At 38.9% G+C, this 13,847-nt stretch overlaps 2 protein-coding genes and 1 pseudogene across 2 annotated transcripts; all 3 read right to left on the bottom strand.

Annotated features, from left to right (window-relative positions):
• Window positions 1-1,491: 1,491 nt before the first annotated feature.
• LOC141839672 (mitogen-activated protein kinase kinase 4-like) lies at window positions 1,492-2,609 on the bottom strand (annotated as a pseudogene).
• A 970-nt stretch (window positions 2,610-3,579) lies between these two features.
• Window positions 3,580-7,535, bottom strand: LOC141839597 (D-3-phosphoglycerate dehydrogenase 1, chloroplastic-like). Its single transcript, XM_074727382.1, has 5 exons — window positions 6,935-7,535; window positions 5,170-5,546; window positions 4,738-4,848; window positions 4,495-4,590; window positions 3,580-4,420 (listed from the first exon to the last, which is right to left on the bottom strand). The coding sequence occupies exons 1-5, from the start codon at window positions 7,533-7,535 to the stop codon at window positions 3,749-3,751; spliced, it is 1,857 nt and encodes a 618-aa protein (XP_074583483.1). The 3' UTR covers window positions 3,580-3,748.
• A 1,483-nt stretch (window positions 7,536-9,018) lies between these two features.
• On the bottom strand, window positions 9,019-11,543 carry LOC141839598 (DNA-directed RNA polymerases II and IV subunit 5A). The gene is made up of 4 exons (XM_074727383.1): window positions 11,139-11,543; window positions 10,380-10,559; window positions 10,107-10,220; window positions 9,019-9,374 (listed from the first exon to the last, which is right to left on the bottom strand). The coding sequence occupies exons 1-4, from the start codon at window positions 11,328-11,330 to the stop codon at window positions 9,249-9,251; spliced, it is 612 nt and encodes a 203-aa protein (XP_074583484.1). The 5' UTR covers window positions 11,331-11,543; the 3' UTR covers window positions 9,019-9,248.
• Between the last annotated feature and the right edge of the window lie 2,304 nt (window positions 11,544-13,847).

Genomic DNA, 13,847 nt, shown 5'->3' on the forward strand with positions numbered 1-13,847 from the left:
AAAAAATTTCAACTTTTCCCCTCCTTCCAGTTATATGTTTTGGTAGTCTCAGTTGGTATATCCAATGTAGTGCCTCAAAAGTTCCTTATGGTGTCTTCAAATCCAGATTTATCATAGTTTTGGATTCAGACCAGATATTATCCATAGTTTACCATTTTGAAACTTATGGTGCCCTGCAGGTCTCTATTCATTCTATTATCGTTTAGTTATTACAAAGTCAAGTAATATGTTCATTTGCTAGCTTAGCAGGATACATATTTTCACTGTTTTGCAGTACTAGTTTTGGCACCATCAGGTATTTGTGTAGCATGTCTGATTACTTAGCATCGATGACGTTGTGTCTTCATGTTGTTTGGTGTTGACAATATGTTGGCCAATTACTTTTCAGCCTATGAAATGTTACATTTATTTTGATTGAAGTCAGATGGTAAAAATTGGATATCTAAATTAATAAAAAAAATACAATAAAAAAGTTTACAGCTACATGGCGGCGACTGTTTCAGCAGTCACTGGTAGATCATTTTGCCTGCTCATGGTACACTTATCGATCATCAATCTCCCATCATTTAGTTGGCATAATGATCGCCCATTAACTTGCTGTTTGCAGTGTTAGAGCATCCGCAACGCTCGTGGCGTTATAACGCCTTTAACAGGGGTCTACTAGGGTCCATTGCCACGTGGTCGACAGTGGTGGTCGACCACTTTAACAGGGGTCTACTAGGGTCCATTGCCACGTGGTCGACAGTGGTGGTCGACCAGTGGTCGACCACCACTTAGGTGGGGTTCGCGGCGAACGCGTTAACATTAAAAAAAAATATGGGCCCACAGATTAACGCGTTTAGAACTCTGAACGCGTTCAATACCTTACTCCTCCACGTCGCTCTCTCGCTCCTTCATGTACGTTATTAACGCGCGATGAACGCTGCGTTGCAGATGCCCTTATTGGCCAACTCGAAATGAAAATTGAAATTATTTTTCTTTTTATTATTTTGTGTGCTTAATTATTTTCATCAAGTAAATAAATGAAAAAGAAAAATCTCGTGCTATTTGTCATTCAAAGTTTATCTATCTCGATTTTTTATTTGTTTTTACTGAACTAAACTACCCGTGACCCCTGAATTCTATGGATCTTCTTTTTTTACGTGATCTTACATTAAGAGCAAAACTAGATTCTCCCTCTCTCCATTGAATTCTAGACAAAATCATTCATAGTGTTTTAATTATTGTTTTTTTTATATTTGATTATATTATTTAGTCATGAAACAATAAAATTCTTATTGCGACATCAAAATTCAAAGCTAATATATTTACCACTTTAATACTACCCAATAATAATGTTGTATTTTAGCTCCCAATAATAATGTCGTATTTTCGAATTTATTTGGTTGGTTGGAATTTTTTCCTTGGGTTATAAAAAAATAATGTAGTATTTTAAAACTTCGTTTTAACTTAAATAAACAATTAAAAGAATAATGGTCAAAAGAGCGGAGCTTTCTGCCTTCAAATTCTTTTATTCTACGAGGGGTTTTGTAGAAAAACAGCAACGCCGCGTCGCGGCTAATCGAGTCTGAGAGACGATAGGTCAGGCGGCGCACTCGCCGCCTGGGTGACGAAGGGGTGGCGGAGGAGCTGCTCAGCCGTGAGCCTCCGACCGGGCTCCCTCTGCAGGCAGGAAGCTATGAAGCTCCGTAGCTCCGGCGAGGCGGTGGACGGCGGTGCCGGCAGCGGCGCGTAGCATATCGCCACCATAAGGCTGGCCCAGTCGCCCTGCCTCCCTGTCTGCTCCCCGAACGGGAATCGACCCAAGTAGAACTCGAGTATGCTCGCCCCGAAGCTCCAAATATCTCCGGCGCGGCCGTCGTAAAAGCCCTCGTTGAGATCGGTGTTGATCCGCTCAGGGCTCATGTAGGCGATCGTCCCTACGGAGGAGTTACAGGGCTCGATCGTCCGCGCCAGCATCCTACCCACCCCGAAGTCGGCGATCTTGACCTCCCCTCGGCCGTTGACGAGGAGGTTCGAGGGCTTGATATCGCGGTGCACGATCCGGCGGCGGTGGAGGTAGGCGAGCCCCGAGAGGACCTGCCGGGCGACGCCGGCGAGCTTAGACTCGTCCGCAAAGCGGCGTCCCTCGAGGGACCCGCCGTCCATGTACTCGAGCAGGATCTGAATCTCGCCCCCGCGGTCGTAGAAGCCGTGGCACCGCACGACGAAGGGGCTGTCGACGGCGCGGAGGATCTTGATCTCGCGGCAGATCTGGCGGCGGATGTCCTCGTCGTGGTGGCCGTGGATGACCTTGACGGCGTAGAGGCGGTTTGTGGGGCGGTGGCGTGTCTTCCAGACGGTGCCGCCGGCGCCGCTGCCGACACGGCTGACGCGGTCGAGGTCCTCGAGGGCCGGGACGGGGAGGAGGGAGGGGGGAGGGGGAGGGGGAGGGGGAGGGGGAGGGGGACGGCGAGGGCGGAGGGGGAGGGCTCCCGCTGCGGAAAGGGGAGGGTGAGGTTCTGCTGCCGGCGGCGGGGGCGGGCCTGGCTGTGACTCGGTTGAGTCGAGGGGACCGCTTCGGATCCAAACCCGGATCCGAATTCGGGTCGCGTGGTCATTGTTGGGTTAGACTCCGAATCTGAGGTGAGAGAAAACAAGGTCTGTGATTTATATAGTAAACACCACCCCGATAGAAATCGAGAAATTTGAGCTATTTGTGGGGGTGCTGATGGAGATGGTGGATGGTTCCTGGAAAATGGAGCGGAAGGAAATTTTTGAGGTAAGTATATTTTTGCAATATAAGACATTTTTATTATTCTTTTTTCAAAATAAGGCACTATGATAATAAAAATAAGAAATGTTTTTTTATTATTATTTTCACCCTTAATTTAAGTCCAATTTTTATAGTACAAGTCACAAGTCATGCGTGGCTGTTAACCTGTGTGGATGTAGCGGCCGTCATTCTTGACTCTTATGGTGGATTGAGTGGAAGAAGAGACAAGAGTCCTTTTGTTTAGTGGAAGCTAGCTAACTTTGTGTTCAGACAGGTTAATTAAACTCTCTGAAAAATCAAATTATATACTATAAAAATTATTAATATTGTTGAAAGAAATAATCTTGGTAAACAAGTCTGTTTTATTTATATATGAGCAATGATATTATAAAAAAATACAGTATGAAATCAATATGACATGCAGTGAGTCTCATATCCATTGAGATCTACAACTATACAATTGAGTGTGTCATGTTGATTTTATATTGCATTTTTTTAGTCTAATATTGACGTCAGTTTGTATCCTTTGGAACTCCTAGCACTCTCTCTGGAGCAGAACGAGCTCCCTCGAGGTGAGGTGAAGCTTGTTCCGGATGAGCCGCAAATTGACCGGGTAAATCTCGATCTGAAGGATCATGTTTCATTGAGCAGAGCACAATCCAGCAAAAATGGGTGAGGAAAAAAACACATTTTTATTCCTCTCCAAAACACCAAATGAAACAGATCTTGATGATTGAACCAGTCAATCAAAAGAATGCTCCATTAGTCAGTACATAATTTGGCAAACAAATTAATGCATTAATCTAGAAAGAAAACAGATTGTTTTCTTTGTAGGGACCTAAAAACGTCGAGGTGAATCAGAAGACCTCAAACTCATGGCACTTGAACAGAAACCTTAGCCAGGAACTTATTGATACCTGATCAATCAAAACTGCTTAATAGCTGGAACATTACTGAAAACATAGAAATACAGCAACCAGGGTGCCTCTCCCTCTATATCTTTAGGAACACAAACTCTTCGATAGCCGGAATCTCTCCGATTTTTTTGAGAGCTTCCTTACCGGGCTCCTCGTCCACGCCGATCGCCATTATAGCTAGCTCTTTCGGTGCAGTCCTGCCGACGCTCATGAAGCTGATGTTCACATTCTCCTCCCCGAGAAGTTTTCCAACTCGTCCGATATTACCAGGTTGATCCACATTTCTGCACAGTATCACATTTCCTTCCAGGCTCACATCGATGCTGAAAGATCCCACAAGGGTGAGATGTGGCACGCCATCTTTCACCCTTCCTGCCACTGTTATATCGCCGGACTCCGACACTGCACTGGCAAATTTGGAACCCACATTGGTCAGGTGAATTTGGATTGAGTCCAGAGGGGCCTCAGTGGAGCTGTCAATGAAAATTCTCTCCTCGCTGATGCGGAGACCTCTTTGCTTGGCTGTATAATCTGCATTCACAATGTTGACAAACAAGCTGGATATGGGTTCGATGATCCCTTTCGTGATCATGGCACGAAGGATGCGGGTGTCCAAGTCATCGGGATTTCGAGCGGATCTGTACACAACCTTGACCCCCTTGATCCCACTTTGACCTGCCACTAGTTGGACAATTAGCCTGCCCAACTTCTCTGCCAGGATCACATACGGTGCAAGTTCAGAAATAACCTGAGAGGGATTGGTATTAGTATGATACATGCTTTGTGAACAGATAAATAATGGAGGATGTGTTGTAATATCACCTCGGAAGGAACCATGGGCGCATTCACTGCAGTAGCAGCGAGTTCGCCTTTCAATGCTCCTATAACAGCCTCTGCTACTTCTACAGCTACACCTTCCTGAATAGAGTGTTACTAATGACATACACTGAAGAAATTTGTTTTAACATCATATCATGTAGCTAAAATGCTGGATGAGAGAATTGAAGGATAGTAGAAGTTTAATTTTTGAAGAAATTCTACTTAATTAAATAACATGATACCTACCTGAGCTTCTACTGTGCTAGCTCCTAAGTGAGGTGTCACAGTAACATTCTCATGCAACACCAATTTGCTGTCTTTTGGTGGAGGCTCTGCGGTAAATACATCAAGTGCTGCCTGTTTCAGTTTGTAGCGGAGTTAGAAAAAGCAAGTAGCTGTGTGAGCATCCATGTAATGTCAATCTAATACTTCTATAACAGACCCAAGAAAGTTTTGAAAAAAAAATTCAAAACAGTTCAGCATCAAGGATGAATTGAATGTCCAATTTTTCTAAGCCAACACCAGTAATGAGCTGTATCCTTGTCACTCCATGAATGTCACAAGCACTTGTTTCAGGAATTTAAGAACTAACAACACAGGTCCAGAGAATAGAAAATTGGAGATTTTGTTACCAAGGCATAGTCTGCATCCAGCAAATTTTGAAAGAAAAAACCTTACCTGAGCAACAGTCCCATTATCAAGAGCTCTGACCAAAGCGTCTTCATCAATGACTCCACCCCTGGCAACATTAATGATTCTCACGCCTTTTTTCATCTTTGCAAATGTTTCATCATTCAAAAGCTTGGCAGTGGTGGGAGTCAGTGGCATGTGGAGTGATATGAAGTCGGCAACAGATATGGCTTCGTCAAATGGCACAAGCTCTACCCTGAGGGCATGAGCTTTTTCAGCAGGTGTATATGGATCATGAGCGATCACATGCATTCCTAATCCTTTGGCACGCCTAGCAACTTCAGATCCAACTTTCCCAAAACCAAGAACTGCAAGTGTTTTTCCAACAAGAGAAGCACCAACATACTTGTTGCGCTGCCATTTGCCTGAACGTAAAAATATGTCAACTTGTATAGAATATGCAACTAATAGTTTCAGAATGAAAAAAAAAATGATATGATACAGATGTAGAAGCACTAGGTAACTAGGTAACAAGAATCTGCAAATTCTATAAACATGTAACAAAAGAATGCCTGAAAGTTTTCACCAGCATCAGAAAAGAATCACCCCTCAATTTGGGAACCATCATTCAAGCAACCACTGCTGAGTTTAATTAGCTTGGTATATCCTAGAATCATAATAATTACCAAGGTTCATTGACGAATGCCCAATCATAAAATAGATCACGAAAAGTTATCATCTCTTCAATTTAAGTTACAAGAAATAATTCTACCATGAGCAATAGTAAATATAGCAATTACTACCAGCAACATACATATTCACAGCCAGTAAGTTCCAAAATGCATGCACATAAACATGAATAGGCATGCCTAGCAGATAAATAATGTAAATTGTCCGACTTCCAAACAAAAGATTGAACATGGACCAAAAAACTTCGTTATTTTTCAGTAAAGTGATGGACGGATTATTTCAAGTGAGTTGCTACATTGCCTTTGCTGTAAACAAAGCATTTTATATATATTTCTGTGCAATACAAAAAATGGTAGTATCCAAGATGTTCATCATATCCTTAATGAATGTCTCCATTCAACGATTAATACCTATACCTGAACAAGTTGGGAAAAGAATTCACCAAAGGAAACGGCTGTGATTGATCCAAATATTGGCATATGCTGTTGTATAAAAGGACATGCAGCCACTTCTAAATTACAGTAGTTTACTACACAAATGCAACTGAAGTTGGCAAATAAATTTATCTCGAATATAATCAAACTGGATTTTCAATTCAAACTTTTCCTAGTTTCACCAAGTACAGAAAGTAAGAAAAGCATGATTTTAGCTCTATAACTCGCACATCCTCCTACATCTGTGGATGGAAACTATAAATGCACGTAACTAGACGTTACAAGTTGTAAATCGAGTGATGCTACTTGTCACTACATATTCCTGTCACAAATTTGTGATGGGAACTAGACCGTTCAATCACAATCACCCATTCTCCAATCATCCATTCAATCTACGATCAGGATTTAATCTTAATTTTAAAATCCAACGTAACGTCACAACATTTGTGACGGGAATTCTATTGTGACAAGTAGCTTTTTTTCTTGTAAATCACAAGAGACAAAGTTCATCAAAGAAACAGAGAGAGAGAGGGAGAGTTGTCTTTTAGCCACAGAGAATGATCTAGGCAGTTAAACTACGTACGTATTTAGGTTGCTCCCTCATTCACTATCGGTCTAAAGAATAAAAGCTCAATTCTTCCTTCCTTTTTCCAGGTGAGAGTAACAAGAAGTCAAAGAAGGGGATTTACCAGCTTTCATGGAGGCGTCAGCCTGCGCAATGTTCCTAGCCATGCCAGCAAGCAGCGCAATCCCGTGCTCCGCGGCGGCGATGGTGTTCGCGGTGGGCGCATTGACGACTAGACACCCACTCTCCGTGGCGGCCTGGAGGTCGACATTGTCGATCCCGACGCCCGCCCGGCCGACCACCTTGAGCCGCCCCTTCGAGGCCTGGAACACCTCGCGCGTCACCTTCGTCCCGCTCCGCACTATCAGCGCGTCGCTCTGCGCCACCTTAGAGCAGAGCTCCTCGGGAGAAAGATTGTACGAGCAGTCCACTTCGGCGAAATCGCGGAGCAGGGCGAGCCCCGCCTCTCCGAGCTTCTCGGCCACAAGAACAATGGGACGGGAAGAGGCCGAAGCGACGATCAGCAATCCCCGGCCATGGCTCTTCCGTCCGAGGTCCGATATCGTAGCAGCGCGGGCGCCGGCGACGCGGAGACCAAGGAAGGGAGAAGGGGAACGGGAGGTGGCGAAGGAGACGGAGGAAGAGATCGTTAGAATGGAATGGAAGTCCGTCGCCATGGCCGGCGATCGGATGAGGGTTAGGGCGGCGGCAACGGAGGTAGCCATCGGCGAGAGCTCTTCGTGCTTTTTCACAAAACAAGTACCGTTTGATTAAAAAACGGAGGACTTGTTTGCTTTAAATAATGAAATGGAGGTCGAAAATGGAAATTTTGCAGGTCCCACACCGCATACAAAACCATACATCCTCTTCTTTCTCGACCGTCCGATGTCCTTGGCCGTGCGGGACGAACGTCCCCAAATTAAAGAAAGCGCTGGTACTTTCCTATGCGGCCGAGGGACCAAAGAAATGATAACTATTCGTATTGTAACGTGATCTTAGAATGAACGCATCCACCGTTGATCACGCGGAGGTGTTCTGATCTTGATTCCTCATTTCTCGATCTGTGGATTCGGACGGCCAAGATGTTTTCAGCGTTTGAAATTAACGGAGATCAAAAGAATTTGAAAGTATGGGTGCGACCATAAACAAAGTTGTATGGCCGCGAGTGGAGTAGCGTTGATTTCTGGTACTCTCACGAAAGCAACGAATCCGGCTGCGAAACTAACGCAAAATCGTTTAATAAAATATACATTTTTATAATAATAAATGAATAATAGTCTTTAGAAATGAACTTAAAATAGATTGTTTGGAGATGCTTAAAATGTCAGAGATTTAATAATTAAAGATTTTCATTTCTTTTTTGTTAAATATTTTTGTATGAAAAACAGGTTCTAAGAATATTAAAATTGGTAACCAGCTTACCACTTTCACTTCTCTTCTGCCAAAGGTGAAATCTATTACCTTAACGGTCCCACGATCATTTGTGAGGAGGTAAATCGAGAAACTGTAATTGATCACGACGCAGAGGGTATTACTTGACTTCGCTAGGATTCAAATCCTTGTCCTATTTTACAAATCTGTTGCATCGTAACCAACTCAGTTATGCCTCAAAAGTACTGTTTTCACTTCTCGCATATCCAAGTGTTTATTGGTGGTAGATTATGAGCCGCTTTACAATTCTATAAATGTTTTGTTACCTTCTGCCTTGATCATTAGTTTTCTCATTATGAGTTAGTTATACAGCAATTAGCAAGTGTTATATAAATAACATTTATAAATCAAATTATATTTATAAATAAAATTTTTATAAACATATTAAATAAATAAATAAATTTATATTATCATATTTAATAATCGATTAAATAAATTTAATATAAAATTTTTAAATAATAAAACACACTTAAATTAAAAATTCAATACCATCTAAACAATTCCAATTCAAGTCAAACTTAAATAAAACTCACTAAAAAAAATCAGATCAAACTTGAATAATAATACCAATGACATGATTCATTTTAAATTCAGTTTAGCTTGACTCAATCACACTATCAAACAAGCTTTCAACCCCACAAAATTTAACTCAACTTAACTCATTTATAACTCTAAGAGGTCGAATAAAAGAAAAATATTTTAACAATTAAGCCCGCTTAATAGTCAATTTTGACTAAAGCATGGTGCTCACTTTTTATCACTATGTTTTTAAGACAACTGATGATGTTAAACTTTCTTCCACAGTCTTAATCACAAACAGTTTATAGACAAAAATCAAATTTTGAACCATCTCTCGATAAGTTTGTAGACAAGTTGATACACAAATTAACTCAGCACTGGACCAAGATAAATATCTTACTGATACAAAGCTGAATAAGTTCCGACTATGTTCGGCTCCCTGCAGACTCCAAGAGGCTCAGCGAATCGACGGGAGCAACTCTGCATAGCTAGACAACATACCTGTAGGTCACATATCGCCCGGCCGTCTCACTGTTCCGAATGATTTTAACCACTTGTCCTCGCTTGAGACCATAGTATCTTGCGATTGGATCAGTTATTTGAATTCGAGGAAGCTGGGATGAAAATAGTCGCGTAAGTAACATTGTATACAGACGTGGGAAAACTATTTGTAGAAAAAGAAACTACTTGCACTAATGTAAAATCAAACAGCCAGCAAGTTGATCTTGTACACAACTATAATAGCATAAACTAGGTTGAGTCTCAGTATAGTTTTTGTAAATGAGGTTTTGAACAGAGTACCATCATGATCTGAAAGTTGAAAATGTTAAAAAGAACTTGAGTGGCAACATTGGATTGATTTCTGAAATAGCTTGAATTTGAGACTTTTAAGATGTACATGGAGTTCTTAAAAAGAATTCAAGTACATCTCCTCCTACATTTAGTCGAGAACCAATATGTAGCTAGCAAACACAATACACTAATTGTAGAAAAGGGATGTAACAATGACTAGCTTGACTATAAAATTCCTAGAACATATAAAAACGATAACATTTAAGGAAAGTTGAAAGCAAAGAAAGTATCACTCCCTACCAATATTCTAGTGTGAGGTATATGAGATGGTAAAATAGACAGATTTTTGCCGAAATAACTACTATACTATTCGCCTAAGGTAAACAATTGAAGCTTATAACTGTGAAATAAGTGGTTCAGTTTTTCCAATGACAACCTACCTTTTATACTCTACCTGCTATCATTGTGATAAAAAAAAGATTCATTTTTTTCTTACATGCAAAGCTGAAACTGAAAATATTGCTAATTAATGACCATGACTCGTAGAGCCATACCTGAGTTTCCTTCAGAGTATACCGCTCTAATAAAGTCTTCTTCTCTTCTGAAGTAAGAACTACATGCTCTGGAACAAGTACATGTTCCTTTATATTCACCAGCAACTCAGCCTCCTAGGATTCATAGGTGCGCATAAATTTATGTTTTTAATATTAAATTTAGAAGAGTAAAAGGCACATGAAAACAAGATAAAATGCCTTTGCAATACTAATCAAGACAGCAAAAAGAGAAAACAAAACAAAAAAAATCCCAGCTATTGTTTCGTTGCTGACCTGAAAAACCTCCAAATGAAATTTTGATGACAGTTCCAGAAGATACGATTTTGCAAATGGAGTCAGATTTTGCTGAAGAACTAGCATCGCTCTAGGTACATTCTCTGATTTCATCAATTCAACATACTTCTTAATGTGCTTCATGCCAACTTTTTCATCATTGGGAAAGAAAACATATATCTGGATCAAAAGAAAAGCCAACATTAAAGAAATTTCTTATTTCTGTGCAATTTCCTAGAGTTCACAATGAGAAATGATAAATAAATTGGAGATATATTTTTTAGTTTTCAATAAATGATTGCTAACAATAGACTGTTTATTTATTCAGTTATATTTTAAATCACATTTATATTCAATTCCTTTTATTGCATGTAGCTCAAGAGAAAGCAAAGTACAGTTAAGCTAGATGTTCCAAGAAAACACTTATAAATGACAATATTGGAAAAGGAAAATTGAGCAAGAAATATCTGTCCTTGTCTTCTAAAATAGAGTTCTCCCCTTGAAAATCAGCTGCGATGAAGTACAAATAGAACTTTTTGATGGAGGTTAATAACACATGTAACCTTTTTAGTAGATGAATGACTACAAATACACATTCTAACGCCATTGGATTTGTGAAAGAAACCAACCTCTATGAATACAACAAAGCCGTAAAAAAAAATTCAGAATTTTATTCTTTATTCAAACTATGAAGAAATAACAAGGTCAGACGCCAATTAAAAAAAAAAAAAAAGATAGATTGGAGGAGTAGGTTCAGACCTGCTCGCCGGGGTCGTTCTTTTTGGACTTGCTAATGAAGAGATCCTCGCGCTTGACGCCCTCCCCAAACTTGTGAAGGAAATCATTCTTGGTCATGTTAATCTCTAAATCAGCCACAAGATACCCACGATCCTTCAACATCTGCATAACCGTATGTCGAATACGGAACAAACGGTTTGCAGATTCATCCATGTAGACAAGCGACGGAGCGGAGCTAGTTAATACGGGGAAGCTCCTGCGGCGTTCGAGAGGAGGGGTTTAGGATAGACAAGCGACGGAGCGCTAGCTAATGCAAGGGAAGCTGCGGCGTTCGAGAGGAGGGGATTAGGGTTTGCTGGCGGCGTCGCTGCGGCGTTCGAGAGGGGAGAGGAGGGGATTAGGGTTTGTTGGCGGCAGCGTTCGATAGAGAAAGTTGGCACCGGAGACAATTTAATGCGTAATTATAAAGGGCTGACGGCAGTTTTATAACTTAATTCCAAAAATATCCTTAGCTCTTTCAATCTTAATTAAAATAAAAAATTTCTTTATTTAATCCGACGTCAAACTAAATTAAAAAATAATAATAACTTGGTTATTTTATTAATTTTTATATTAAAATGACGATAAAAAATATTTTAAAAATGTCATTAAATTCATGATCTTAATAAAATTAATTTAAAAAATACAAAAATATATAATAAAAGTAAAAAAATATATCTTTTTGATAACGAATTAAAAATAAAAAAAAATTTTAAAAATTAAAAAATTTGTTGCCGACATTGGCATCAGAGAATAAATACGGCAATTTACTTAGATGAACGGATAGCAGTTTTATATTTCTAAGGAGATCATTTAATTTCAAAAATATCCTTCAGCTCTTTCAACCTTAAATTAAAATAAAAAATTTCCTTTATTTAAATCCAACATCAAACCTAATAAAAAATAATAATAATTTATTTATTTTATGGAGTTTCATATTAAAGTCAGTAAAATTTTATTTTAAAAAATGATATCATTAAACTCAAAACAATCTTTTAATTTTATTGATACTTTTATTTTTAAGATTTTAATAAAATAAATAAATTAAATACAAATGTTTTTCTAATATTTTTTTATTTTTATCTTTTTAATAACTAATTAAAAATGAAATAAAATTTTAAAAAATCAATAATTAAAATACTAAAAAAATTACCTTAGTATTATTTTGATTAAAACATTATTTAATATCATTTTTTGCTAATTATGATCATCTTGCTACTAATTTATTAAAAACATCACCCTCTTATTAATTTTTTCATGATTCTAAAATTGAAACACGACGATGGTATAACTAAGTTGATTAATACAAGATAAATTTGTTAAAGTGGACAAAGTATTAGAAGTTGAATTTTAGATCGTAGAAAGTAACTTTGTAATTACAAACTAAACCAACTAAATTTCTATATAAAATCAAATAAATCAAATCGATAAAAAATTAATTAATTCAATCAAAAATTAAAATATTTAATAATTTTAAATAGTCTTCTGTAAAAGGTGGAATTTTTTTAAATAATAACAATTATTTAAAAAAATTCTAGGGCCCCACACGGTCGGCCCTAGTTGTCGGTCCCAAATTTGAATGAAAAAAGGAGGTAAATTGAGAAACTATATTTGGTCACGATGTAGGAGGGTGTTGCCTGACTTTGTCAGGATTGGGAGCTCTTGATCCTCTTTTGCAACTCTGCTGCGTCGTAATCAACTCAGCTATGTCTCAGAAGCAAATTTAAATTTTCAAAATCAAGAATGAATATATTAAATTGATATTAAAAAAAACCTTCTAAATCAACTGAATCAAAAATTTAAATTTAATCAGTTCAATTGTGCTGTGGCGTCCGCATCAGAGAGGAGCGTTTGCACGAATTAATTATATGACCTACAAAAGTGTCATTCCACACTCTGTTATAACATACTAATTAATTCCTGGCCCAATAAGCCCCAACTGCGGCCCAATCCCAAGTCAAGAAAACCACGACAAAGTGTACTTGAAAGATATTTCGCATGTCTTTATTATATCTTAATTGTGGAGATAACTTTGTTTGTAGTACAAAAACGCCAATTTTAACACCTTTAGTCCATATCATACGCTACTAAGGCACCACTGCGACTAAGCAACAAAGGCAAACCACCGGCCAGAAGGCATGAGAATCGTGCTCCTCCTTAAACAAATGATACAGCACTTGATTTGATGGAAGATACAGAGAAAAGATAAGATAAGCATTCCACGATTTGTTCTGTCCTTCCAACGAAGAAGATGCCGAGTCATACCCATTCCATCTAATAAAATAGAATTTATTTCATATATAATAATTTTAATAAATCAGAAGCAATTTTATTTTACATATAGTAGGTTGTAATAGGTACGTACGGATTTAAATAATATTAAAATAATTTTTTTTGGAATGAAAATTTTATTTAGATATTATTTTAATGGGGTTTTTTTTTTATAAAAAAGCCACCTTTAATTTACCTATTAGCATAATTCTTGGAATATGTTCCATCTCCCACTTCTTCAGTCCTCGTCCGTTAATTTTCGTCAGCGTGTCCTCATGTAAAAAATTATGAGAACGCACATCGCCATCGTCTTCCAGTAGCTTCCATAGCGATCATCAACGGTGGATGGTCGATGCCGCATAGCGGTTTCGTGGGGACGGGCACAGGGGACTTTTGAGATTCGGAGCCTGCCTTTTCGTA

Source organism: Curcuma longa, chromosome 11 (genome assembly GCF_044706935.1).
Source record: "Curcuma longa cultivar G26 ecotype Majalengka, Jawa Barat chromosome 11, ITB_CL_G26_1.1, whole genome shotgun sequence".
Classification (NCBI taxonomy): Eukaryota; Viridiplantae; Streptophyta; class Magnoliopsida; order Zingiberales; family Zingiberaceae; genus Curcuma; species Curcuma longa.